Raw genomic sequence first — 26,780 nt, forward strand, 5'->3', positions numbered from 1 at the left:
TGTGATAACCATGCTATCTGGTTATGGTTGGTTACTTTTTAATTTTGTTCCAACTGAAGTGCCATCTACTGCAAGAATAAAGATTAATATTAATAACAAACCTAAGCCGAGTATGCGCTTATGGTGTAATAGTTATCATGTTATTATCATCATCATCTGAGACCTCAGGAGTCGAGGACTCATCGAGGGAGGCTATATATCACCCAAATCAGCTATCACACTTTCCCTTAAATTCAATCACACTAGATGCATTCATTATCCCTAAGGGCAAATTATTCCACTCGCTCACTGCTCTTACCCCTTTCTTGACTGTAAACAAACTTAACTTCCATGGATGCCCCCGTGTTCTCTCCCCATCTTTCATATAACGAAAAATTTCATCATTTGGAATCCTATAACATCCATTCAAAAGTTTATAGGCCTCTGTCATATCACCCCCTCTTTCTCATGTTAACCAGGGTCAGCAGTCCACATACTCTCAATCTGTCCTCATAATCTAAATCCCATAATCTGGATATAATCTTAGTAACTCTCTTTGCACCCTTTCCACAGCTTCTTTATTCCCTTGGAACCCAGGAGACCAAATCTGCACACAATAATCCAGGTGTGGTCTTATCAAAGCCTTATAAAGAGGCAAAATGACTTCCATATTCTTACATGTCAAGGCTTCAAAATCACAATTATATTCTGAGTGCTATTTGCAACTTTTGCTATGTGACCTTTGAACTTTAAGTTCTTATCCATCAATACACCAAGATCCCTTGCCTCTTCAGTTTCTTGCAGCATAACCCTGCTATTATAATATGCCGCCTTTCATACTCCGTTTTAGCTTTCCTCACAATACTCGTTACTCTTCTGGTCTGAGCTTTATATATTTCATAACCTCTCTCACTCTTATTCTCATGACATTCTTTCCACATCATCTTCTTTTTGTGGATCTCTTGCTTAATAAGTTGCACATCCATTTCACTCCCAACCTATTTATTCTTAACACTAGGGATACATTGAGATACTGCCTCATTCAAGCACTTTTTCAAAGATTCCCATGGATTGATGACATTTTTCCCATTCAGTAACTGATACCATGGGACCAAAGATAGTATTCTCCTAAGTTGATCACAATTTCCAGCTTTGTAGTTTAGCATTAACCTGTTTTAATTGGAGCTTCAATACAAGTAGATACTTCTCAAGAAAGTACAGCATGATCACTGTCACCAATTGGTGGTAATATAGCCATATTCTTGACAGAGACCCCTTCTGACGCTATGAGCAAATCCAACACTCTTTGAACTTGAGTTCCTTCTTTCACATGCTGCTTGAAAAAGTTGTCACGTAACAATTCAATAAATTCCTCTTCTTTCTTATCATGAGAATTCTCTTCTATCCAATCAATGTTTGGAAAATTAAAGTCGAATTTTGACTTTAATGAGTATCTGAATGAGTATTATTCAGGTAAAAACTAGAATGGGTTACAGTATTCAAATGTGAACACAAGAGTCATACATCATGTATATATTTCCAAGTGTTTCAGTCATAGCTCAATGAACAGGAGAAAACATTAAAGTTCTAAAGAACCAGGTATAGTTGTATAATTAAAAAACTTCTAATTAAATTTTGAAGAGAACATAGTAAAGAACTGACAGCTCCAGTAACCAACCTGGCCATTCAGTCAGTCTTCCAAGTCTAGCTACTAGAAAGGTGCCCAAGAAATGAAAGGAGGGCAAGATACTGCCATTGCCTAAGGATGTTAGTAGAATGGAAGCATCAAACTATAGACTACTTTGTATTTCTTCAGTATTTGTTAAGATTTTGGAAAAATTAGTATGAAGTCCTATACAAAATTGGGTAGATGAGTTTATTATCTATGAGGATCAGCATGGATATGTTAAGGGATCCTCTTGTTCCAGTAATCTGCTTGCCTTTTAAACTTTTTATAAACTCACTTGCCTTACCAACCTGGTTGGCTGAGTGGTCAACCTATCTGCTTTCCAACCAATAGGTTGTGGATCGAATCTCATCATGGGCATGGATGTTTATGATTGTCTTTAGGTGAAAGATGAATTTCATTGCCCGGTGTGAGACCATCACCCCACTTATTGGAGGCCTGAAGTGGCTTGAAGAAGTTCCATGTTTAGTCTCTATAGGAGGGTTTCCAGACTATGTAAAAATAAATAAAAATACAAAACAATTATAAAAATTAATAACATGGAAAAAAAAAATCCTTAACCCACTCATGGTACTAATATACCTTTTGTGAGTGGGAATCTCAAAGAAAAAAATAACAAGAGCAGTTCATATGCTGCTACGTTTTTTTTTTTTGCAAAAAGCATTTGATGAGATACCACACAAGTTAATATTTCAGTTACAATACATGGAGTCAGACATTGTGTTAGTGAACTGGATTATAAATTGGTTGTCTGATATTATGGTTTTATATAAGAGAACAATATCAAGGAAAAGGAAGGTCATGATGTGGGGGGGGAGATTCACATGACTCAGTATTGGGACCTTTGCTGTTTAACCTATATCAATGATACTGTCATTGTATTACAGGGAGATATTCAACTGTTTGCAGATGGCATGAAACTTGAAATGGTTATTAGTAACAGTGCAGATATGGTGCTACTTCAATAGGGTTTGAATAAGATGAAAAGCCAAATGGCTATATTTTCTGGTGAAGTTAATTAAATTAAAGGGATAAAAATCCCTTATTATTTTACAGCCAGTATGCGAAACTCTAAGATCGAAAACTGCGATCTACAAGTTTCATGCCGAAGAACTATCGGCGAATCCAAGCGTAAGTGACCACTTGGTAGTACACCACCAAGGCAACTCGAAGCAAAGGTGGAGCAAGCACCCTCACTATCCTTGATATTTTCTCATAATGTGAAAACACAGCTCACCAGAAAATATAGCCATTTGGCTTTTCATCTTAATTATAATATAATATATATGGGCACACCACTCTGGCATTCGTATAGTGAAGGTATGCAAGTTCTGTTCACTTAAACTTTGATATCGTCCAGGTCTACCTACTCACTGATGAGACCTCAAAAAAGGTTGAAACCGGTCTGGGTAGTGACCTCTCCTCATAATGTAAAACAGTATTACATCTCCTAGGAGCTATGTTTTCACATTATGAGAAAATATCAAGGATAGTGAGGGAGGTTGCTCTGCCTTTGCTTTGAGTTGCCTTGGTGGTGTACTACCAAGTGGTCACTTACACTTGGATTCGCCGATAGTTGTTCGGCATGAAACTCGTAGATCGTAGTTTTCGATCTTAGAGTTTCGCATACTGGCTGTAAAATAATAAGGGATTTTTATCCCCTTAATTTAGGGTTTGAATAAGTTGGATACGTGAGTAAATGAATGGGGGATATCAAGTTTAATGCAACTAAATGTAAGATTTTGAAATTTTAGATACACTGAAGGGATATTATATACACCATTGGTGGAACTAGAGGAAACAGAAGTGGTATGGGATCATAATCGATAAAAATTTGAAGTTAATGTGCTGAAATCTAGTCATCAGAATTTCAAGAGAATGAAGCAACTTTGGAAACAGTGCATAGGCAGATAACAGTATCAGGGCTGTAAAGTGTCAGTTATGAGGATAGATTGTAGATAGGACACATTCAAGCAGATCATGAATTTACTAGATTAACAATGGGAAGATTGTTGTATAGTAGAACAAGAGGATGGGAAGAAGAACAAGAACTACAGACCATCTCTGGGAGTTGCAAAAAGAAGTGGTAAGTAAGAAGATGAGAAGTGGTGCTTCCCCCTGCGTGCCCTGCCCTTCATGGAGAATGGCTGGACTATGAAATGCACTGTTTGATAGTGGCAAATGCACTGATGGTGAATAGGTTTAAAGAATGGTATAATAGCCTATGTTGTCTAAGATTGGCCTTTAGCAATTATTATTATTCAGGCCCTCCTGAATAATAATAAAAAGTGGACACACTCAACCCGCAACACAACTGAACCTTAAATTCCACACTCCTGGCATTCTAAGCAAGCAGCAATTTCACTTACTCACTCAACATTCTCCATGTGGTGAATCAATTCCTGACTTCTTTCTTCACTATATCATTCACAATTTTCAGGGATGGCCTTTCATTCTCCCTTCTCTTCACATTATAATCATTAACATCAAACAACCTCCACAGAGTTAAAAGACTCATCATAGGAGGTCCACACTCTCATGCAAAAATATCACTAAACCATTCCATAAACCCATTCACACTTTCTGTACTGACTACACTTTAAGGCAATGCATTCCATTCATCGACCGCTCTGTGCAAAGAACCTTTTCCTCACTCCTTTACTTACACCTTCCTTATACAGATTCTGTATTAACCAGGAAAATCCCCTCACCAACAAATAATTTATTTCCTGTCTATCAAATTCACAGTTTAAAAATAATAATAATAACACCTCTGCCTTTCTTATACATGTAGACAAAAACAAACTTCAAAAATTTAAAGAAATACAGATAAACACTCCATGCTCAGCAAAATCATTATAAGCTCAAAAAGATCAGAATCATTAATAGGGGTGAAAGGTTAACTTCTTATGAATAACAAGACAGAACTGAAAAAGAAAACTTACCTGTTCGCACATTCTAAGACAATGGCTATGACAAAGCAAAAGATTACTTTATGATCCTTTCCCACTCAAAGGACATTCCTTTACCATGTATAGAGAGGTGCAATGATAAAATTAACAAAAGAAATTTAAATTTAACTCTAAATATCCATCAGTTCACTTATCAGTCAACCCATGACCGTGCTCTGAAATTCTCTGGTGTTTCCAAGGTATGGTAGGATGCAATGGAACCATATCGGCTATAAAATTATACAGATATGTTCTAAGTTCTGGATATCCAGAGTACCCTGCCTGCCAACCAAGTCCACTTTAGTGACTTGGTTGGCTTATTGAACGCATCTATTCTCTGTAACCAATATGCTGCATGCAAGTTTGACTTTCCCAAAATCCATGTGACACTACTGTATGTGAAGGTCTTTAGATGATTTTTCACCAATGTGAAACCACCACGCTACTTAACATAGCAGAAGTGGCTTTAAAGATTGTGTTTAGGCTTTTGAAAAAGGAAAATGGATTATCTAATCCTTAGCATAAGCTAACTTTGCATATGCAGGTGAGCTAACTTACCTGTCATAGTAAATTCCAATGAATAAGTATAGGTGAGAGTACATGGTGCAAGAGAAGTTTATAAGATAAAATATTTAGTAGGAGGTTGCTAGACCAAAAGATATAGATGGTGATGAGCAGGAAATGTTGAGACAAGTTAGTGTGATAGGTGTAAAGCAAGTAATATTCATGGGAGGCTTCAACTACAGCAATATAAACTGGGGAAGTTTATATTGCTGTAGTTGATCTCAGTCTGCGCGGTTAGCCTAGTGGCTATGCGCTTCGCAACCATATGCCTGGGGAAGGAGTGTCCTAGGTTCGATTCCCGTCGGTGACGTGAGGAGCTGAAGGATCTTCCTCAGCCATAGCCAAGTTAGCCAGTCTTGGGCGTGGACAGCAGGGTTTTTCCCCAGTTTATTCTGGGGTTTTTCATCCCGCAAAGCAGGCAAACTGGCCTTGAGAACTCAACACTATAGGCCATAGGATACACCGGGGCATAAGGCTGACCACCTTATCCTGTAAAGGGAGTGAGGTCCGATGATCAATGGACCCTCGACACCGCAAGGTAAAAGAGGGTATAAGGAAGATGATGATGATGAGAGAGGGGTCTGCCAAGGCGATGTGATCTCCCTAAATCTATTTACCAGCACTTTAGAATACATCCTGAAAAAAAAAAAAAGACCTAAACGGAGGAATAAGCATAGATGGTGAAAAGCTACAAATTCTTCTTCTTATTATTATTATTCAGGCCTCCATGGAGTCAAAAGACTCGTCGTGGGAGGTCCTTCCTAAGAACATAAAGTCTGGCAAGACTCATCGAGGGGAGGTCCCCCCCCCCCACTAAGAAACACAAAGTCTATCATACCACTCCTTAAACTCGCTGACCGTTCTTGCCCTCACCACTCCATCAGGCAATGCATTCCACGGCTCAACCACCCTCCATACAAAGAAACCACTCCTCACCCTCTTGCTCACAGTTTCCTTTCGTAACTTGTTCCTGATATCCTACCGTTGGGATGTTTGAAACTCAATGAGGTGGATTGTATAAATATATTTGCCTAGATTATGATCAAGTGTTTGAAAGGAATGAGATTCTGAGAGATATATTTGCAAACATGTATATTGTATTTTGATTGATGCTAAATTAGGAATGTCAAGCGCAACTAACGATTTCATGCTATATGTATAACTTCCTGATATTTGTAATATAAAGTATGCTTGTTGAAGGTCTAACTAAGTAAGTGCGAGAGAATTCAATAAAAACCAAGTTGAGTGATTGAGAAAGACTAAGAATTACCTTTCATAAATGAATCTTGTGATTTCATGTGATATGTTCACATGAAAATTTATCAACTATTTGTTGATAAAAATAGTTGTCCGATTCAATCTTTTTGCAATGCACTGATCCAAGAAACACTATTTCAGACCTGATGGTGGAACCCCAATGATTAGTAGTGATTTATGAGTAAATTTTGCCATGACTGCACACCTTGGCTAAAATAGGATATAAGATCTACTAGGGTATAAAAACTTTCTTCTGCCTATAGGGAAATTTCAGAGGCACAGTCTTCAATCAAATAAATATCTGGAGATCCCAGGCAATAAAAATCTTACTTAAGGTAGAACAATAAAGAAGGAAAATAATAGAAAACGAGTATTAAGTTAAAGAAACATATACACTAAGATATAAGATTATAGAGAACAGACCTGTCCCATATATCACAAGGGTATATATATCATTCAAGTGAAGAAGATATTGTTGTGGCAGAGGTGATGGACTGATGTGGGAACAGAAGTTGATTAACTGAAGGTACTTGGGATATGGCAGAATCTGAATGCAAATACAGCTGTGGGACTAGATGTGATATCCAATGGGATGCACTTTAAGAGAATGCACAAGGAGACTGGTGATGCCTTTGGCTAGGCTGTTTAATTTTAGTCTCAGCTCTGGTAAAGTCCCAAGAGAGTGGAAGAAAGGTAATATAATTCCTTTACATAAAGGTAGATCTAAGTCTGAGGTAGCAAATTATAGACTAATCAGTATCCCACAAGTGGTGGTAAAAGTACCGGAAAAGTTAGTTACAAAGTTACAAAGATAATTTTAGTTACAAAGATAATTCAAGAATGGGTGGACAATCAGGGAAAGCATAGCTCTGAGGGATTGGTCATCGCTTAATAATCTATTTTATAATAGATTAACTCTCTTAAGCAAGCCACAACAAATAGGGATAGATATGAAACTAGTGATATGGATAAAAAGGTGGCTGATGGACAGATACCAAAAAGCAGTATATGGAAGAGCAGGATTCAAGAGAAGGCAGATGACTGGTGGTGTGCAGCAGGACTCTGTGCTTGGACCACATCTGTTTAAAAGATAATTTGAAGAGAGATGTTCAGTTTTTGCTGATGATACAAAGTTAGTACATCATCACATCCTTCAAGCCACTGTCTTCACATGAGGCAATCTCTACTATCTCCAATTCTAGCAACTAGCATCCCTGCATTAAAATATCGAGGCAACATGCTATCTTACCTCACTCTTCTACTATGCAATCTTTAATAATCTCTTGCTGCCCAATTCACACTGCCTCTCAAGGTCATACCAATTATCTCATTCATATCCCACTACTGTTCCTCCAGGGAACTACTCTAATACTACTCTGCACATCCCCAAATCCTCAAATCTCCATGCTCCTCATAACATTCATTCTTTTCTCACTGAGATCTCCAGCTCTTTCTACTTCCACATACACTCTCCCCTTTCTTTCCCAATCTTCGTCCCATCTCTATCCGTTTCACTTACATCTTTGATTTCCTCTTTTCCCCATTTCTCTCACTTCCTACCCCCACTTGCTTTTAGTGTCACCTTTCTCTCATACCTACTCTTGCTCTCCTTTCACCAGTTAACCTCTGAAGTCTTAATCTTTCCATACACCCTCCTTAATTCTATTGTCTGTCTTCGATTTCCTTTCTCAACACCTATTTCTTTCTCCACACATCCTTTCACCTAACATTTTTTCTGCGACTCCCACCCACAAAAGGTTTCCATAAACCTGTAGTACATTAGTACTATGGGATTTTTTTTTTAAATTTTGTTTATATATAAAAATTTAATTTAAAGAATTTTTTTAATTTATCAATTTTATATACATACAGTTATTTGCTGATGGTGCAAAGATAAGTAGGATAATCAGGAATGCAGCTGATATTGGTGATTGTGTAAAATTGGTGATTTTTGGTGTTTTTTGTGTGTGTTTTTCCTTAGAAAATTGGTTTTATAGTATATTAGAACAATTTTTGTGTGTCTTTATAACATATTTTATTGGGGCTGTCGCCGCTAGAGGGATTCATAGTGTGTAGTGCTCGTGAAAGCTCCGGGTAAGATAAGAATTATTTTCAGTTATCGTTGATAAATTTATTTAATATTGCATAGTTTTGTTTGCCTTGCGTCTCTTAGTGCATCTTTTTGTGTGTTTTTGGTGTGTTATAATTTATAATTTGATAAAATACGTTGCAAGTAAGTATGGCTCCAGTACGAAGGAAAATGGTGGCCAGTAATGATGGTTCGCCATCTTTATCAAAGAACGTTAGTATAAAAGAGATGATTCAGTGTACTAGCTGCGAAATGTACGCATTGCAGAGTGCAGTCGGAGTGTGGTTAGATGATAATAAAGGAGTGAATGTGTGTAGAAAATGTAGGGAGAATGAGAAATTGAAGACTATTTCGGATCGTGAGTGTGATATTTTTGTCAAACTTCAGAATGAAGAAAATAGGGATATGACAAGAAACGGCGAGGTTGTACCAGAGAATTGTGAGATTGTGAATGTAGAAAGTGTGAATGATAGTATTAATGGTTTTACTGAGAATAAAAAAGATGAGATAGATGCAATGAGTGAGATCGCGTTGTTGAATGGTGCGATACAAAGGGCAAAACAGCAGCTGGAGCGTATGAGCAAAAGTTGACTGAATGAACCAGCCAATAATAAAAAGTATGACAGGAAAAATAGACGTATGAGTGTGAACATGAACAAAATGATGGATAGAGTGCTGTATAGAGACTCGTTAGTACGAGGTGTGATAGTAGAGGATTTGACAAAATCGTACCAACCTGGTGCGACCATAAAGGATGTAACTGAGTCTATTAGAGAGCAAAAGGAAAGGGTGAAAGAAATGATTGTTGTGGCAGGTATGAATGATTTGAAAGGAGACAAAATGGAAATGATAGAAGACCTGAATGAATTGTTTGAGGTAGCAAAAGAAAAGAGTGAGAGAGTTAGAATGATTAGTCTTTTGCCATGGTATGACAGTGAAATGTTTAAAAGGAGGGCCATAATTGCAAATGACTTTATGTGTGGGTTATGTATGAAGAGGGGTGTGGAATTTGTGGACGTGTGGAGTGAGTTCAATGGGCGAAAGGATCTATATAAGATGGATGGCTTGCATTTGAATGGTTACGGTGTAAGAAGACTTGAGAAAGTGTTGCTGAATGTGATGGATGTGCAAATTCAGGGAAACTAGATTTATTAAGGGGGGGGGGGATATACAGTCCTTAGGGAGGCAGTTGAATGTAAGAATGAATATAATATGTCCGAGCAAATAAGGACAACAAATCAGAGTGGGATAGTTAATATAAGGCATCAAGCTAGGGTTGGGGCTAATGGGGGTCTTAAATTCATGTACACTAATGCTAGGAGTATTAGGAACAAGCAGGAAGAGTTTTTGGCCATGGTTGGCACTTCCAGACCACAGGTTATTGGTATTAGTGAAACATGGCTGCCTGTAGATGATATAGCTAGTGGGATTGAATGTGATGGGTACAGTGTGTTCAGGAATGACAGGGAGAATAAAATGAGGGGGGGAGGAGTATTGTTGATGATAGCTGATGAGCTGTAGCCAAGGAGAATAGAAGTTGAATTGCAGGATACAGAAAAGAGCACATTTGAGGCCATTTGGTGTGAGACTGTGGCTAGCAGAATTAAATATACAATTGGGTGCTGCTATAGACCAGGTGATGGAAAAGATAGTGGTGACAGTATGCACAAGCAAATAGAAGAAATGAGTGGAAGGAGGGTGATTATTATGGGAGATTTCAACTATGGTCGCATTCATTGGAGTGAGGAGAGGACACACGGGAGGAAGGAATTGGATTTTATGCGGTTATTAAGGGATAACTATCTGTGACAGAATGTAAAGGAAAATACTGGGGTCAGAGAGTGCTTGACCTAGTAATTACATCTGAGGATTTGGCTGTAACAAATATGACCACATTGCCACCAATCGGTGAGGGTGATCATAGGGTCTTGACTTGGGAGGTGGCTAAAGGTGTAGAATTTTCAATTAAGACAGGGTACATGTGGAATTATCGGGCTGGAAAGTATGACAAGCTTAGGAGTTTGATTGGTTCAGTGACATGGCATGTACAACTGCAAGGACTAGAAGTCGATAGTGCATGGGAGGTAGTTAAGAAGTGTTTGCATGAAGCAATGGCTGACTGTATACCTAGAGTCCGAATAATAAATCAAGTAGGGGTTAAATGGATGAATAACACCATTAAGCTTGAGCTGCAAAAAAAGAAACAACTATGGAGGGAATTTAAGGAGAAAGGTGACCGGCAGGCACACGAATGGTATAAAGCGCAGGCCAGAAGGGTAACGAGTGTGGTAAGAAAAGCAAAAAAGGATTACGAAAGAACATTGGCCATGCAGGCTAAAGAGAATCCTAAACAGTTTTTTTAGATATGTAGCAAGTAAAAGGAAAAATGTACATGGCAGAATGATTTTAAAGAGTGCCGATGGTAGGGAGGTAACTGAATCAGTTGATATAGTTGAGTTACTGAGTGAGCACTTTGCAAGAATATATCATCCAGGTGGTGACATTGCAGAAACGAATGTACCAGTAGATTATACGGGAATTGTGGTGAATGAAGTGGAGGTGAGTAGTCTATTGCATAACCTCAATGTCAATACATCTGTGGGATTGGATAGTATACCAGCTCGTGTTGTATGAGAAGCAGCTAAAGAATTGTCAGTACCCTTGACCATTTTGTTCGAGTCTCGGGTCTGGGTTAGTCCCGAGGGGGTGGAAAGAGGGGAAAAGTAGGTTTCTATAAGATTGATCCAGAAGATATTTTTGAAAATATGACTGGTGGTGGGAGGACTAGGGGCCATGAATGGAAGCCTGGCAAGAGCGTGGTTGACAAGGGTGTTAGAGCTAGGTTTTTTACTTGGAGAGTAGTGAATGAGTGGAATAAGCTTCCAGAGTCTGTTGTGGGTGCTACGACCGTGAATGAGTTCAAGGCAAGGTATGATAGATACTGCGTGAATGTCGAATAGTTGTTCTTGACATGATGTTAGGGCCTCCCTCGATGAGTCTGTCGACTCCTTGGAGTTGCCCGGAACAATAATAATAATATGCAGTATTTGCAGAATGATTTGAATAGGCTGGAATTGTGGGCATAGGAAAAAGGATGTCAGCTCAATGTCAGTAAATGTAAAGTCATTCAATTTGGTGTCATTGGATATCCAATTTCATATTATATTGATGGGATTATGCTAGAGGAAGCTGATCAGGCTAGGGATCTTGGAGTATTAGTAGATAGGAAGTTGAAGTTCAGGGGCTATGTAGCAAAAATTGCAAATAGAACTCAAAAGCTAATTGTAATGCTTTGAAATTTAAAAATAAGGATGTCATTTTGTCTCTTTACAAGGCCTTGATAAGACTTGGACTATTGTGCATCTGGTCTCCTGGTTTCTGTCGTGATTATGATACAGTAGACAGAGCATATGAGAGTGTTAAAATAATATCAGGTTTGCAAAATACTGATTACGAACACAAATTGAGAATTTGTAGACTGTGGACACTAGCAACCAGAAGAAAGAGGGGTGATATAATTGCGACTAACAAACTTCTGAAAGTGTCATACAAGTATTATAATTAAGATGAAAAGCCAAACAGCTATATTTTCTGGTGAAGTTAATTAAATTAAGGGGATTTATTTAATTTGCCAATAGTTAATTAAACTATCGGCGAATCCAAGCGTAAGTGACCACTTGGTAGTACAACACCAAGGCTGTGTTTTCACATTATGAGAAAATATCAATGATAGTGAGGGAGCTTGCTCCACCTTTGCTTCGAGTTGCCTTGGTGTTGTACTACCAAGTGGTCACTTATGCTAGGATTCAACAATAGTTCTTCGGCATGAAACTCATAGATCGTAGTTTTCGATCTTAGAGTTTCGCATACTGGCTGTAAAATAATAAGGGATTTTTGTCCCCTTAATTTAATTAACTTCGCCAGAAAATATAGCCATTTGGCTTTTCATCTTAATTATAATATAATATACAATATATATGGGCACACCACTCTGGCATTCGTATAGTGAAGGTGTGCAAGTTCTTTTCACTTAAACTTTGATATCGTCCAGGTCTACCTACTCACTGATGAGACCTCAAAAAAGGTTGAAACCAGTCTGGGTAGTGACCGCTCCTCATAATATAAAGCAGTAGTACATCTCCTAGGAGCTGTGTTTTCAGATTATGAGAAAATATCAATGGTAGTGCTCCACCTTTGCTTCGAGTTGCCTTGGTGTTGTACTACCAAGTGGTCACTTACGCTTGGATTCGCTGATAGTTCTTCGGCATGAAACTCGTAGATCATAGTTTTCGATATTAGAGTTTCACATACTGTAAAATAATAAGGGATTTTTGTCCCCTTAATTTAAGGGTCATACAAGATTTCAGTTGATGGAATTTTCATTTTATGGAGGGTGGGGAAAGGACAAGAGAGCATTCTTGGAAGATGAAAATAAATGCTGCCAAGATGGAAGTGGTATCTAGATTTTCCTCTCATAGGATGGTGTGTGATTGGAGTGGGTTGTATTGGATGTTGCGAGTGCAAGCAGTGTGAATTAATTCAAGAACAAATATGATAGCTGTGCGTGTAGTATGTGGCCTCCTTGGTGACCCCCCCCAACTCTCTGGAGATTTCTCTTAATAATAATAATAATAAATTTTTTGTACTTTTATTTTTACATAGTCTGCAAACTCTGTTCTAGAGACGAAATGTGGAACTTTTTCAAGCCACCCCAGACTTTCCGTAAGCAGGTGGTGGTCTTACACAGAGGTATGAAATTCATCTCCCACCTAAAATTCATTCTCGCAATCAAAGCCATCCCAAACATATCCCTCTATAAATGTTCAGCATGGGTTTGTGAAGGATGAGTTTGTTATTGGTTCTCTGAACAATACAAGTAAGTTGTGTATAATGGGGCATCTCAGAAAAGGACAGCAACCAGCGTTGTGTCTCAGGAGGTCTGTTCTTGGTATTTTGGGGATAAATATCATTAACAAAATGCTTAACATTTTGGTAATGACATTTAATGTGGACTGACTGGGGATCTTCAGTTGTTTTGGTGATGCAAACCTAGGGAAATTCATAAGGAGTGTTGATGATAACTCCCTTCAGGAAAATTTAAGCTTCTCACTTGGACGAATGAGAGGCTATAGTTTTAATATTAATACATGCATAGTGCTACACTTTGTATTCTACTGGTAGAATTATGCTTTAAGTGGATGAAATTCAGGATCAAGAGTGACTTTAGTGACAATAGACTAAAGTTCAGAATACATATTGCAAATAATATTGCTGCTATCGTAAGGAGTATACTGGCAAGGATAAAGAGGTGGTGATGGTGTCACTGTATAAGGCATTGGACTACTTGTGGCCTGCTATATTCAAATTTGGTCACCTAGTCTTCAGTGATGTGAAAATACTGGAAGGGCCCACAAACAAAATCAAAGTATTATCAGGACTCTTGAAATGTTGATGATGCAGAGAAGCTGAGGGAAAGCAGGAAAAAAAGGTGATATGACAGACATTTAAATTAGTGAGGGGATTTTATGCAACTAATTACAGAGTAGATTATAAAAAGTGTGAAGGTGAGGGGGAAGAATGAGAGGCCAGTTCCTAGAAGTTGCGTAAGGAATACATTTTTCACATTAAGTGAAAAAATTTGTAATGCAGAAGACTGCGCAGAAGACTTTATAAATGCAGGGAGCATAAACAAATTCAAAGTTTAATATGATAAATATGTAGCCAGTTAAGTGTGCCTCCCATGAGTCTGCCAACTTCATGGAGGTTGCTATAATAATAATAATAATGGTAAAATTTTTTTCACACAAACAGAATTTTACCTTTGTAGAAAAAGTAACTCTAGTACAGAACCAGCAGTTGCATTATACAAATATGGTTTTCTTCTTAAGACTTCTATCTGATCTGTTGTCAAAATCCAACCTGGATTTATGTCTGTAGATTTTCTTTCAATTACTGCATGCACCATTTTATTTCATGTATCTGGAAAAAAAAAGCAATTTTAATACTATATTTTTTCTAGATAGTCAAAATTATTATATTAGGAATCTATTCACATTTCAAGTGGATTTTTATTAATTAGTACTTAATACTGACCATGTATGTGCACAGTGCAATAGATATATCATACTTTGGGCTCTAGGCAAGTGGAGCTATGTAAAAGAATACTTTAACTGCTTTTAGAAACTAATACCATGCAAGGCCAAGCAAAGCAATCAGAAAATGTATCTGAAGTATACTTTTGAAAACCAGTAAAGTATTTATTTGAAGTAGCCTGCTTCCAGATATATGTAGTAAGTGGTGATAAAGGTGATTGGACAGGTGTGGAGAGCAAATCATAACAAGTAGCTTGGATAGGACTGGTTATAGACCTAAAAATGAATTACTGTGTTTGTTTACACATGCCAGAAGTATCAGAAATAAGGGAGATGAAATGGTTTCACTTATTGAGTTTATTCACTCCAAAATCATTGGAATAAGTGAATCATGGTTGAATGAAGATGATATTCTAATGGCAATAGAAATGGAAAGATATAGTACTTTTTGTGAGGATAGAAAGGACAAGAAGGAAGGGAGGGAGAGTGCTGCTGACAATGATAGTAGGGGAATTATGTCCACATAAGGTGGACATGAAAGAGGGAAATAGTGGCAATGGTTATGAGGAAGTGTGGTGTAACGTGGAGGTTAACAGGCTGGATGTTGCTATGGACCTGGGAATGTGGAGGGTGGTGATGAAGAAACAATATATAAACAACTTGGATTAGTGAACAAAAGAAGGGTAATTATTATGGGTGATTTTAATTATGGTGGTATAGACTGGAATGAAGAGATAGTATTTGGGAATAAGGAAAATTAATTTCTTAAGTTCTTGAGGGATAACTATCTCAGGCAGCACATGAAGGAGGGCACGTGAGGATTAAGAGTTTTAGATCTGATCGTTTCATAGGATGTAATTGTGAGAGGGGGTTTCGCACTTTCCTCCAGTTGGCAAAAGTGTTAAAGGCCAAAAAGGCTGAATAAGGTAGGTGTAAAATGGATGAATGTGGAGCTTAAGGATGAAATCTAGAAAAATAAGGTACTTTGGAGGAAGTACAAGATAAATAATGGTAATAATCAGTTACATGAAGAGTATAAAGAACAAGCCAGAAGGGTGACTCAGTAAGGAAAACAAAAGTGCAGTATGAGCAGATATTGGCAATCAGGTGAAGAAAAACCCTAGTTTTTATTTTATTTTTTAGATATGTGGCAAATAGAAGGAAAATGATCATGATAAGATGGAAGTGGATGGTAGAATGGTAACTGCTGCAAAAGACATTGTTGAGGGTATTCAGCGATCAATTTATAAGGGTGTTTCATCATGAGGAACTTAAGTGTAGAGGACATAGGAGAGGATGGCTTAATGGTGAGTGAGTAGGAGGTATTTGAGGATTTTTTTTATGATATATCAGCACACATCTTAAGGGAATGTTCCAGGAAATTGGTAGTAGCATGCATGTTTAATAAGAGTCTTGCAACAGCACAGGCCAAAGGAGTGGAAGGAGGGTAAAATCATTTGGCTACATAAATGTGGTGATAAGGTTGTAGCTTCAATTATAGGCCAATCTGTATATCTGGAGTTGTGGTGAAGTTACTGGAGAGATTGCTAAGAAGTAGGATACAAAAATGAGTTGATAACAGCAGTATTCTCTGTGGTTATCAGTATGGGTTTGTTAAAGGGAGATCATGTTTCACTAACTTACTTATGTACTATAACAAGGTGACAAATACCTTGGATAGGGGAGATGCATATACAGTAGTGTACTTGGATTTTGCAAAAGCTTTTGATAGACTACCACAAGACAAGCAGGTAAATAAATTGAAACAGATGGGATTGCATAACAGACTCTGAGTTGTATTAATGACTTGCTGTCAAATACAGTAGGTATCAGAAAGTTTTTTTTATGGAGGTGCAGTATCCCAAAAGAGAAAGGTCACAAGTGGTGTACCACAGGGTTCAGTTTTGGGACCATTGTTGTTCAATTTATTAATTATATTGGGATGGGTTTAACTAGTGATATGCAGATGTTTGCAGATGATGCAAAACTGGGGAGAGGGCAATGCAGAGTCAAGCAGATGTTATGGCCTTACAAGAGGACTTGAATAGATTGCATGAACGGGCAAGTAAGTGGAACTATCGGTTCAATGTTGCAAAGTGTAAGGTTTTCGGATTTGGTAAGCAACCATGGGGTGCAAAGTACACACTTGGTGGGGAAACTTTAAAGGAAGTAGAGAAGATAAAAGATCTAGGAGTGATAGTGGACAAGACCTGAAATTCAGGAGCCACATTGCACAAGTTGTGAAGATGTCACATCGGATAATGCCAATGATGCAGTGGACCCTGATATGCAGAAATAGAGAGGTTATGATGCTATTGTATAAGGCCTTGATCAGCTCTCAATATGGATTATTGTGCACAGATTTGGTCACCAGGTTTTCATGGTGATGAGGATATGTTGGAAAGGGTCCAGAGAAGATTCACCAAGGTGGTCAGTGTTCTTTGGAATGTGGAGTACGACAGATTTAGAGAATGTAAGTTGCAAAGCTTCATGAATAGGGGGGATATGATTGAGACACATAAGCTAGTCAAGTTGACATGGAAGTGATTTTTCATAGAATGGGAGAGGGAGTAAACAAGAGACCATCACTGTAAACTGTATAAGGAGGGTGTGAGGAGAAGATTCTTTGCATGGAGAGTAGTTGGTGAGTATAGACACATTGAATCAGTTTAAAGCATTGTTGGATGAGTATTGTGTGCAATAGTGTGTACCTCCCACAATGAGTCTGACTCCATGGGGAGGATCAGATGTTAATAATAATTATGTACATTGGTGATTCCATGATAAAAGGTGTGCTTGAGGAGAGTGTGATGAAATCATGTTTCCTTGAAGGCAAGATGAAGGATGTTAGCAATGCTTAAAGATGCAAAATGGAAAGTAAAAAATTATTTTAGCTGATACTAATGATCTAGCAGGTGACAAGTATAGTATGCAAGATGATATGAAAGAGTTGCTGTTACAAACAAATAAGAAGAATGAGAAAGTAAAAATTTTGAATCTGCTGCCACAGTATAGTATGATAGAGGCAACCTGAGAAGATGAGCTATGATTGTGAATAAATCAGTATGGAGTTTATGGATTGTGAAGTGAGTCTGTTGGATGACAGGACTTATGTACAGTGGATGGTACATTTGAGTGGAACGGGAATTGCATGTCTTGCAGAAGTATTGCCAGTGAGAGTACAGAGTTAGGAAAACTAGAGATTTTTTTGGGGGGAAGGGCACAGATGAGGGTGGATACAAGCAACCTAGACAATGCACTGCTATCATCTCTCCTCATGTAAGTGGGAGAGTCATAATATGTTTCCATACTATGATCTATGTTTATACACAATGCCAGAGTGATCTCTGGTATTATGTACGTATACTAATGCCAGAAGTATTTGAAATGAGTGAGGAGTTTTTGGCATTGGTTAGTTCAACTTGGTCAAACGTTGAAGGCATTACTGATTGATGAAAGATGATATAGTCAACAAATGCAAGGGGTATAGTATTTTAGAAGAACGGACGGATGAGAAAAGAATAGAAGAAGGGTTTGCTAATGATAGCAGGAAAATTGAATCCAAAATGAGGAAAGTACACCAGGAGGACTTGGATGCAGAAGCAGTTACCTTGAGGCTGTCTGGTGTGAGAAAGAGACCAAAACAACATGGAACATATATTTGGTTGCTGCTACAAGCCAGGATATAAGGGAGAATGTAAATTCCATGTTTTGGCAAATTAGTGCATGGAGTGCATGACAAGTAATTATCATGGGGGAGGGATTTCAACTATGGGGAAGTAGACTAGAAAGAGGAATAATCACAAGGAGGGAAGGAAATGGAATGTATACAGCTGCTAAAAGATGATTACCTTGAGACAACATGCAAAGTTGAGGACTCAAAGTTCAAGAATGCTGGATCTAGTTACTGCATCAGAGAACTTAACAGTATCAATGTAACCCTCACTGCCTCTGCTTAGGAAAAGCAATCATGTGGTCTTGATCTGGGAGACAACAAGACATGCAGAAATTTCTGGTAAGGAGTGTGTGGAATTACAAAAGCAGATGATTATGACAAAACTGAAGAGTCGGCTTAGAACAGCCACAACACAAAAATGTGGAGGAGAGATAATAGCAGTGCATTGGAGGTGGCCAAAGGGTGTTTGAAGGAAGTAGTATTCAGAGTCAGGAGGAACAATCAGGCAGGAGTTAGATGGATGAATATCATCATATTAAACAGGAGTTGAATAAAAAAAGAAAAAGTTATTAAGGGAATAAAGAAAGAGTGATCAGTCCAGGAGCAGTACAAGGAATAGACATGAAGTGTGCAACCTGTATGGTAAATAAGGCCAAAGCTAAGGAGAAAGGAAGGTAGCCGATGGAGCTATTTCACTATGTGGTGATTAAAAGGAAGAATTACTATGGAGGGATGACTAACAGGTGCTGACGATAAGAAGGCAACAAAAGCAAATGAAATAGATGAGTTACTGAGTTATAATTTTGCAAGGGTATATACTATCCAAGTGGAGATTTTGCAATGCCAGATGTAACATTGATGGAAGTAGATGGACTGAAAGTGTTTACAATATTTTAGAACCTTTATGGAAACATAGCCACACAAAGGATTAGACAGCATATCACAGCCTATGTGTTAGGAGAATGTTAAGAGACAAGTTTTTGACCAAGCTATCTAAAGCCTCAGTTCAAGGAACATTTCAGCTCCAAGGGAATAGAGCAACCTAATTCCATGCATGAAGGAAGCTCCAAGACAGAAGAAACATACTATATTATAGGCTGATTAATATTTCAAGAGTGGTGGTTTAGGTATTGGAGAAGTTAATAAAAGACAGAATTCGAAAATGCGTAGATAGGAATATGATACTCTTTAGAAGGCAACATGGTTTTGTGAAGGGTAGATCTTGTCTTTATAATCTATTTAATTTTTTTTTTATATAATAAAATGATAACTCAGTCGGATACTGGAAATGGATATACTGTGACACTGTAAATTCCACATGGAGCTCTATTACATAAATTGGAGCAAATGAGGATGGATATGGGAACTGGAAACTGTATAAAGAGGGTGTGAGTAGGGGAATGAAAGGCAGGTTTTTTTCGTGTAGAGTTGTAAATGATTGGAATGCCTTGCCTGAGAGTGTGATGTCTGCAAGGAGTTTGAGTGTGTTTAAGACATGGCATAATGAGCTGTGTGTGTGATAAAAGGACCTCTCAAATGAGTCTTTGACTCCATGAGGTAATAATAATATAAAGCTGGTGATTTGAATAACAGAGTGAATGATGGACATAAAGAAGTAGTGTATAAGGGAATTCAACTCAGGAGAAGATGGATAACTAGTGGTGTACTGCAGGACTCAGTACTTGGTCTGCAGCTGTTTAATTTGTACATCAGTGATATAGGAAAGATTTAAGGGGAAATATTCATTTGTTTCCCAATGATGCAGGTTGGAAAAGCAATAGTCAATGAAATGATCCACAGGCCGACTTGGATTAACTAGCAGTATGGGTAAGGACAATGGCTACCAGTTTAATATGTCAAAGTGTAAGATTGGAATGAAGAGATCACAAGCTGTGTACTATATTGATGGAACTGAATTGCAGGAAATGGAGAAGCTAATTAAACTGATGAGGCCAGGGATTGTGGACAAGGAGTTGAAGTATAGAAAGAATTTTTGCAAAAGGTGACCAAAATGGCATATCAGATTAGGTGGTTGTTGAACACTGACAAGCAGCAATACTTATTATTCATTCTACTTCTGGGTGCCTGTATACCATGAAGATGAACATTATGGCAGGTATATGGAATGTTTCCTATGAGAATAGATTGCAGGTCTGTGTGTTTCAAAAACTAGCTGATAGACAAAAAGGAGGGGACTTGACAGAAACATAAGTTACTAAAGGAGTTTTATAGACTAACACTGAAGACTTTTTTTTTTCAATATTATTATTATTATTATTATTATTATTATTATTATTATTCAGGCCTCCAAGGAGTCAAAAGACTCATCGAGGGAGGTCCTTCCTAAGACATAAAGTCTGTCAAGACTCATCAAGGGGAGGTCCCCCCCTTGAGAAACACAAAGTCTATCATACCCCTCTTTAAACTCACTGACCGTTCTCGCTCCCACCACTCCATCAGGCAATGCATTCCACGGCTCAACCACCCTCCACACAAAGAAACCACTCCTTACCCTCTTGCTCACAGTTTCCTTTCGTAACTTCCAGGGATGGCCTCTTGTCATCACTCCTTCCCGCTGTTCAACCAAGCGAAAGAACTCCCCAGTGTCAACCCTGTAACCACCTCTCAACAGTTTAAAAGTCTCAATCATATCACCTCTCCTTCTTCTATCCAGCAAACTCTGCAGTCCACATTCCCTCAGCCGATCCTCATAACTATCCTTGTACAGTCCTGAAACTGTCTTTGTCATCCGTCTTTGTATCTTTTCCACAGTTAATTTATCCCCTTCAAATCCTGGGGACCAAATCTGAGAACAATATTCTAAGTGTGGTCTGATCAGAGACTTATACAACAGAATGATAACCCGCTTATTCTCTGCAGGTTAGTGTCCTTCTCATAATTGCAGCAATCCTCTGTGTCACCTTCACCACCTTTGCAATATGTCCCCTAAACTTCAGGTTTCTATCAATCATCAACCCCAGATCTCTTGTCTCCCCTACTTCCTCCAGTATAACGCCTCCCATAGAGTATGCAGCATCCCATCGATGTTTCCCAAACCTCAAGACCTTACATTTTGCTGCATTAAACTGACACCTCCATTCATTTGCCCATCTATCTAGCTTATTTAAATCCTCTTGCAGGGCTACCACATCTGCACTATTACTAATAATCCTTCCCAGCTTCGCATCATCCGCAAACAACTGAATATCCCCCTGCAATCCACTGGCTATGTCATTGATATAAAGGTTAAACAATATAGGTCCTAGTACTGAGCCCTGTGGGACCCCACTTGTAACCCTCTGCCTCCTGGAAACTGCTCCACCATACACAACTCTCTGATACCTATCAGACAGCCAATCCTGAATCCAGTTGACCAATCTGACATCCAGACCCATGTGCTGCAACTTAAATATCAGCTTATCATGTGGCACCCTGTCAAATGCCTTTGCCAAGTCTAAGAAAATTGCAGTATATGCCTTTCCCTCATCTAATGTTCTTGAAACTTTATTATAAAAGGCTAGCATATTGCTAAAACAAGAGCGTCCTTTCACAAATCCATGTTGATTCTCACAGATAACATTACCCTCATCTGCCCAATGCTGTATACGGTCCCTCACTACTTTCTCCAAGATCTTAACAACTACTGATGACACAGACTGGCCTATTATTAGACACTTCCAGTCTGTTACCACCCTTATGCAATGGCACTATCTTACCTTCCTTCCATTCCCTGGGTACCTTTGCCAAAGCCAGACTTTCATTGAAAAGCCACGTTAAAGGCACTGTCAATTCCCTAGCACATTCTCTCAAAACTCATGGTGAAATACCATCCAGTCCCACAGCTTTACTGACATCCAGAGCACTCAGTATCTGAAACACACTCTCCTCCTGTACCTCCAGACCTCGAACCAGTCCTATCCCTCTAGCATTAAAACTGACTCCTCTAGGATGAAATACTCCAATAAAGTGTTCATTGAACAATTCCACTATGTCCTCTGCATCAGTCACTCTATTCCCATTTTTATCCAACAATATCATTCTTCCACAGTCATTTCTCCTCCTACTGGCCACATAGCTAAAAAATTCCCTAGGATTTTCTTTGGATCTTAGGGCCAATCGCCTCTCATATTCCAGTTTCACTTTCCTTACCACACTAGTCACTCTTCTGGCCTGTGTCTTATATTCTTCATGCATCTTCTTCTCACCTGTCTCCTTATATCTCTTCCATAGCCTCTTTTTCACATGCAATTCCTGTTTAATATTGTTTGTCATCCACTTTACTCCAAATTGCGTCCTCTTCTTCACTCGTGGTATACAACTTACCATTGCTGATAACAAGTATTCTTTCACAATTTCCCACGCACTAGTGATATCCCGGCCTTCCAATTCCTGCCTCCATGAAACTTCCCGAAGTTGACGTCTAAGACTATTATAATCACCTGCCTTATAATTCCACATAAGTTCTCGTCTCTTTGATACTCCTGCATGTCTATTCATTTTCCAAGTCAACACCATATGGTCACTCTCTCCAACTGGTGGGACATCAACTCAGTTATTATCAACTCTTCTGATGCTATAACCAAATCCAAAACTTTTGAACCTCTTGTTCCCTCTGTTACATGTTGCCTAAGACATTTGTCCCTCAAGAATTCTGGAAATTCCATTCCCCTATTGCTACATGCATCTTCCTCTCTCCAATTTATACTACTGAAGTTAAAATCTCCCATAACAATCATTCTTCTTGCACTTGCCAAACTTAGCTGTCTAAACATCTCCTGGTCCCCATCCTCTGTGCTCCTGGGTCTGTAGCAACACCCCACTAAATATCCTGTCTTGCCTACCTCTACCTCACACCATACGCTCTCAAAATCATTTGTCTCACTTCCTTCCAAATTCTCCACTCTTAGAGGACATAGGTCATCACTTATCATAAGCAGTACCCCACCACCACCATGCTTTCCCCTCCTATCCTGACGAAAAATGCTATACCCAGCGACTTCTATTCCTGTTGTTATATCCCCTTCTGTCAACCACGTCTCAGTGATCGCAATAATTTTCCAGGCTGATGCTATCTGTGCCACCAATTCCTCTCCCTTATTCCGGATACTCCTGGCATTAGTATAAAGCATATAAATGCCATTGTTTCTATACCCAGCATTATCCCTTCTAGACTCCACTGGGCTCAGTGTTACCTCACATTGTCTCCCTTCTCCCAAGTATCCATTCCCACAAGAGGCCACCCCTGCTATCATCCTCCCTGGGACACACTGACTCGTTCAGAACAGCAATCTCTCCAGATGCCTATGTCCTTCCTCATTCAAATGTAAACGGTCTCTCGCATACAATTCCTCTCTTTCCTCAAACGCACTCCAAGCATCCACGTATACCAGTCCTCTCTTGTCACACATTCTCGCTATTATGCCATTCAATATCACCGCTCATCTGCTCAGCTCATCATTATCATACCTAGGCAACATGCACACTATTTTTCCTCTCTCTGTCTTCTTCCGTACAGTCTCAAGCAAAAATCTCATATCTCTCGCTGCCCGACTTACATTACCACTCAAGTCATTCTTTCCTACCATCACAATCATCTCATCCACCCTTTCACCTCTCTTAATTGCCATAGCCACCCTTTCTATTGTTCCTCCTGGCAAACACTCCTCATGCATCCTATCTTGAACACCACGGATCATTGGGTCCCCATACATTATATCTCTTACCATTCCCTCGCTCCTATTGTTTCCATTCTCTCCTCTTCTTTCATTCCCATCCCTCTCTCTTCTACTGTTTCCATTCTCTCCTCTTCTAGCACTCCCATACATCTCTCTCATTCCCTCTCTCCTACTGTTTCCATTTTCCCCACTTCTAGCACTTCCATATCCCTCTCTCATTCTGTCTCTCCTACTACTGTTTCCATCCTCTCGTCTTCTAGCATTCCCATACCTCTCTCTCATTCCATCTCTCCTACCGTTTCCATTCTCTCCTCTTCTAGCACTTCCATACCTCTCTCTCATTCCCTCTCTTCTACTGTTTCCATTCTCTCCTCTTCTAGCACTCCCATACCTCTCACTCATACTCCCTAAATTCTCTCTTTCTCCTACTCTGATTTGCCTTGCATTTATCTCTTCCATTCTCCTAATCTTATCTTTCATACTTCTGCTCTCATTCACAAGACATTCCACCTCCTCTTTCAACTCATCTATCTCCCTCTGCAGGTCAGTCACTCTTAATCTAAATTCACTCTCCCAAACAAAACCATCTCCTAAACTTTCACAGTCACTCACACCTTCCACACTATCAACTATTATTTTCTCATTGTCTCCTATCACACTACTTGTCTTCCTACATTCATTCCCCGTTCCTGGAGCAACAAAGTCGGATATCGATATATCTAATCTACTTATTTCCTCCAACTGCCTGCATTTTGCGCACATACGCTCTCCACTCTCTTTAACAAGCCACATATGTAATTCCCGAGATGCATACATGCCGCAAGTACTGCATGCCACAAAGTCCCTTATGATATTGCTAATAATTGAGTTCTTAAATGGCGGAGAACTTGGCGTTACGCCACTTGCGACTGCTGCTGAATCCACCATCATTCCTTACTGCCGAGTAGCGTAATCTTTAATAATTATTCAATTAATAAATAAGAGGGAAAAAAAAGTACAAACATCAGAACATTTAAGTACTAAATATAATTAAAAAAATGAAATATATTGCAAAAAGGAGTCAACCCTGGAAACTACACACCAGTGTGGTTAGAAATGGCATTAGGAAGAGATTTTTTTATTTGGAGGATGGCAAATGATGAAATGAGTTGTCAGAGGTGATTGTGAGGGTGTTCAAGATGTATGATAGGGGCTGTGTGAACAATGGTTAGAGTGGGTTTCTCTCACTAACTGCATGGAGATACCTGAAAAATTATAGTGCTGTACTGTGGATGGACTAAGGATTATGTTTTTTGTTGTTTTTTTTCATGTTGCTCCCACCCATTCACAAAAAGTTATTTCTAAACCTATAGTACATTTTTGTACTGTGGGCAGGCAAGGAATAGTTTTTTCATTTTATATATATATTTATAAAATGAAATTTTATAAATATATATATATAACATTCAGTTGGCCGAATATATATTTTATCAATTATATATTCGGCCAACCAGACCAGCTATATATTATATTATAGCTGGCCTGGTTTGGCCAAGTGGTTAACATATCCACTCTCCAGCCAAAAGGCTGCAGGTTTGAATCCCACTGTGGGCATGGATGTTTGTGATTGTCTTTGGAAATAATAGTTGTGGTGGTGGGTGGTAGATGGCGTTGGTATAGTTTCGGTTAGTTGTAGTTGGTGGATTGAGTGGCAGAGATAGAGATCTGTAGGGTAGGTGTCTTCCCCTCAATGAGTCTTTGGACTCCCTGGAGGTCGAAAGACAATCACAAACATCCATGGAACTTTTTCAAACCACTTTTGCCCTTCCAGTAAGTGGGGCAGTGGTCTCATGCTGGCAATGAAATTCATCTCCCACCTAAAGACAATCACACAGATGACCACAGCAAGATTTGAAACTACAGCCTGTTGGTTGGAGAACAGGTAAGCTAACCATTCGGCCAACTGATCAGCAAATTGTTATTAATTTTACATTTTTTTTTGTATTTTATACATAATCAAATATCAACCCCATGGAATCCAGTGAATGGGGTGGTGGTCTCACAACAGGCGATGAAATTCATCTACCACCTAAAGACAATCACAAACATCCATGCCCACAGAAGAACTCAAACTCACAGCCTCACAGGTTGGAGAGCAGATCTGCTTCTACTAACACTCAGCCAGTCATGCTGGCAGATAAATATGCCTATCCTCATAAGGAGCATTTTATAGATCTGCCACCATCTTGGTAATTCACCTCTGGATCCTCCTCTCTAAAAAACTAATCTATGAAAAATAGTCTAGAATGTGCCTCATTAAGTTGTTACAAAGAGGTATAATAATCTGCTTGTTAGGATGCTTTCTTCAGTAACCAGATTATTATTATTTTGTGAAACCTCCAAGGAGTCTGAAGACTCATCGAGATAACTGAGCTATTTTGAGCCACTTTTTTGCAATATGCATTTTGAGCTTGAACTCAGTCTAACAGCTTCCCCAAACTCATTAGTTTCTTGCAGTTTCTCACAGAGTGGTACCACCGCTGAGTAAAATGATCCTTCAGATTACTTGCACTTGCTGAGTTTGGAGTGATCTGGGGGATTGCCCAAGTTTTTGGCAAATTCCCTTCACTTATATAATGCAACCAATCTGGATAGTGGCCCATTCCCATAATGCATAGCATTATACATGTCTATAAGGATATGTGCATTGTATTATGAGATACTAAAGCAATTCATGTGAAGGCTTTAGCCTCTATATATATACGAGTTGCCAGGTGATGAAGTTACATCATGGCAAATTTTGTTTACTTACACTTGGATAATAATGGATG

The 26,780-nt window shown here is 38.8% G+C and overlaps 1 protein-coding gene across 3 annotated transcripts in view; it reads right to left on the reverse strand.

Annotated features, from left to right (window-relative positions):
- LOC150092492 (cholinephosphotransferase 1-like) overlaps positions 1 to 26,780 on the reverse strand; it is a 195,506-nt gene that overhangs the window by 99,230 nt on the left and 69,496 nt on the right. For all 3 annotated transcript variants that reach the window (XM_090414333.1, XM_090414334.1, XM_090414332.1), the window contains exon 2: positions 14,347 to 14,506. In XM_090414333.1, the coding sequence (XP_090270459.1) occupies positions 14,347 to 14,492 (146 nt within the window). In that variant the 5' untranslated portion in view covers positions 14,493 to 14,506. The remainder of the gene's footprint in view (positions 1 to 14,346; positions 14,507 to 26,780) is intronic.

Source organism: Typopeltis vanoorti, chromosome 25 (genome assembly GCF_054136105.1).
Source record: "Typopeltis vanoorti isolate ZY-2024b chromosome 25, IOZ_Tvanoo_1.0, whole genome shotgun sequence".
Lineage (NCBI taxonomy): Eukaryota > Metazoa > Arthropoda > Arachnida > Uropygi > Thelyphonidae > Typopeltis > Typopeltis vanoorti.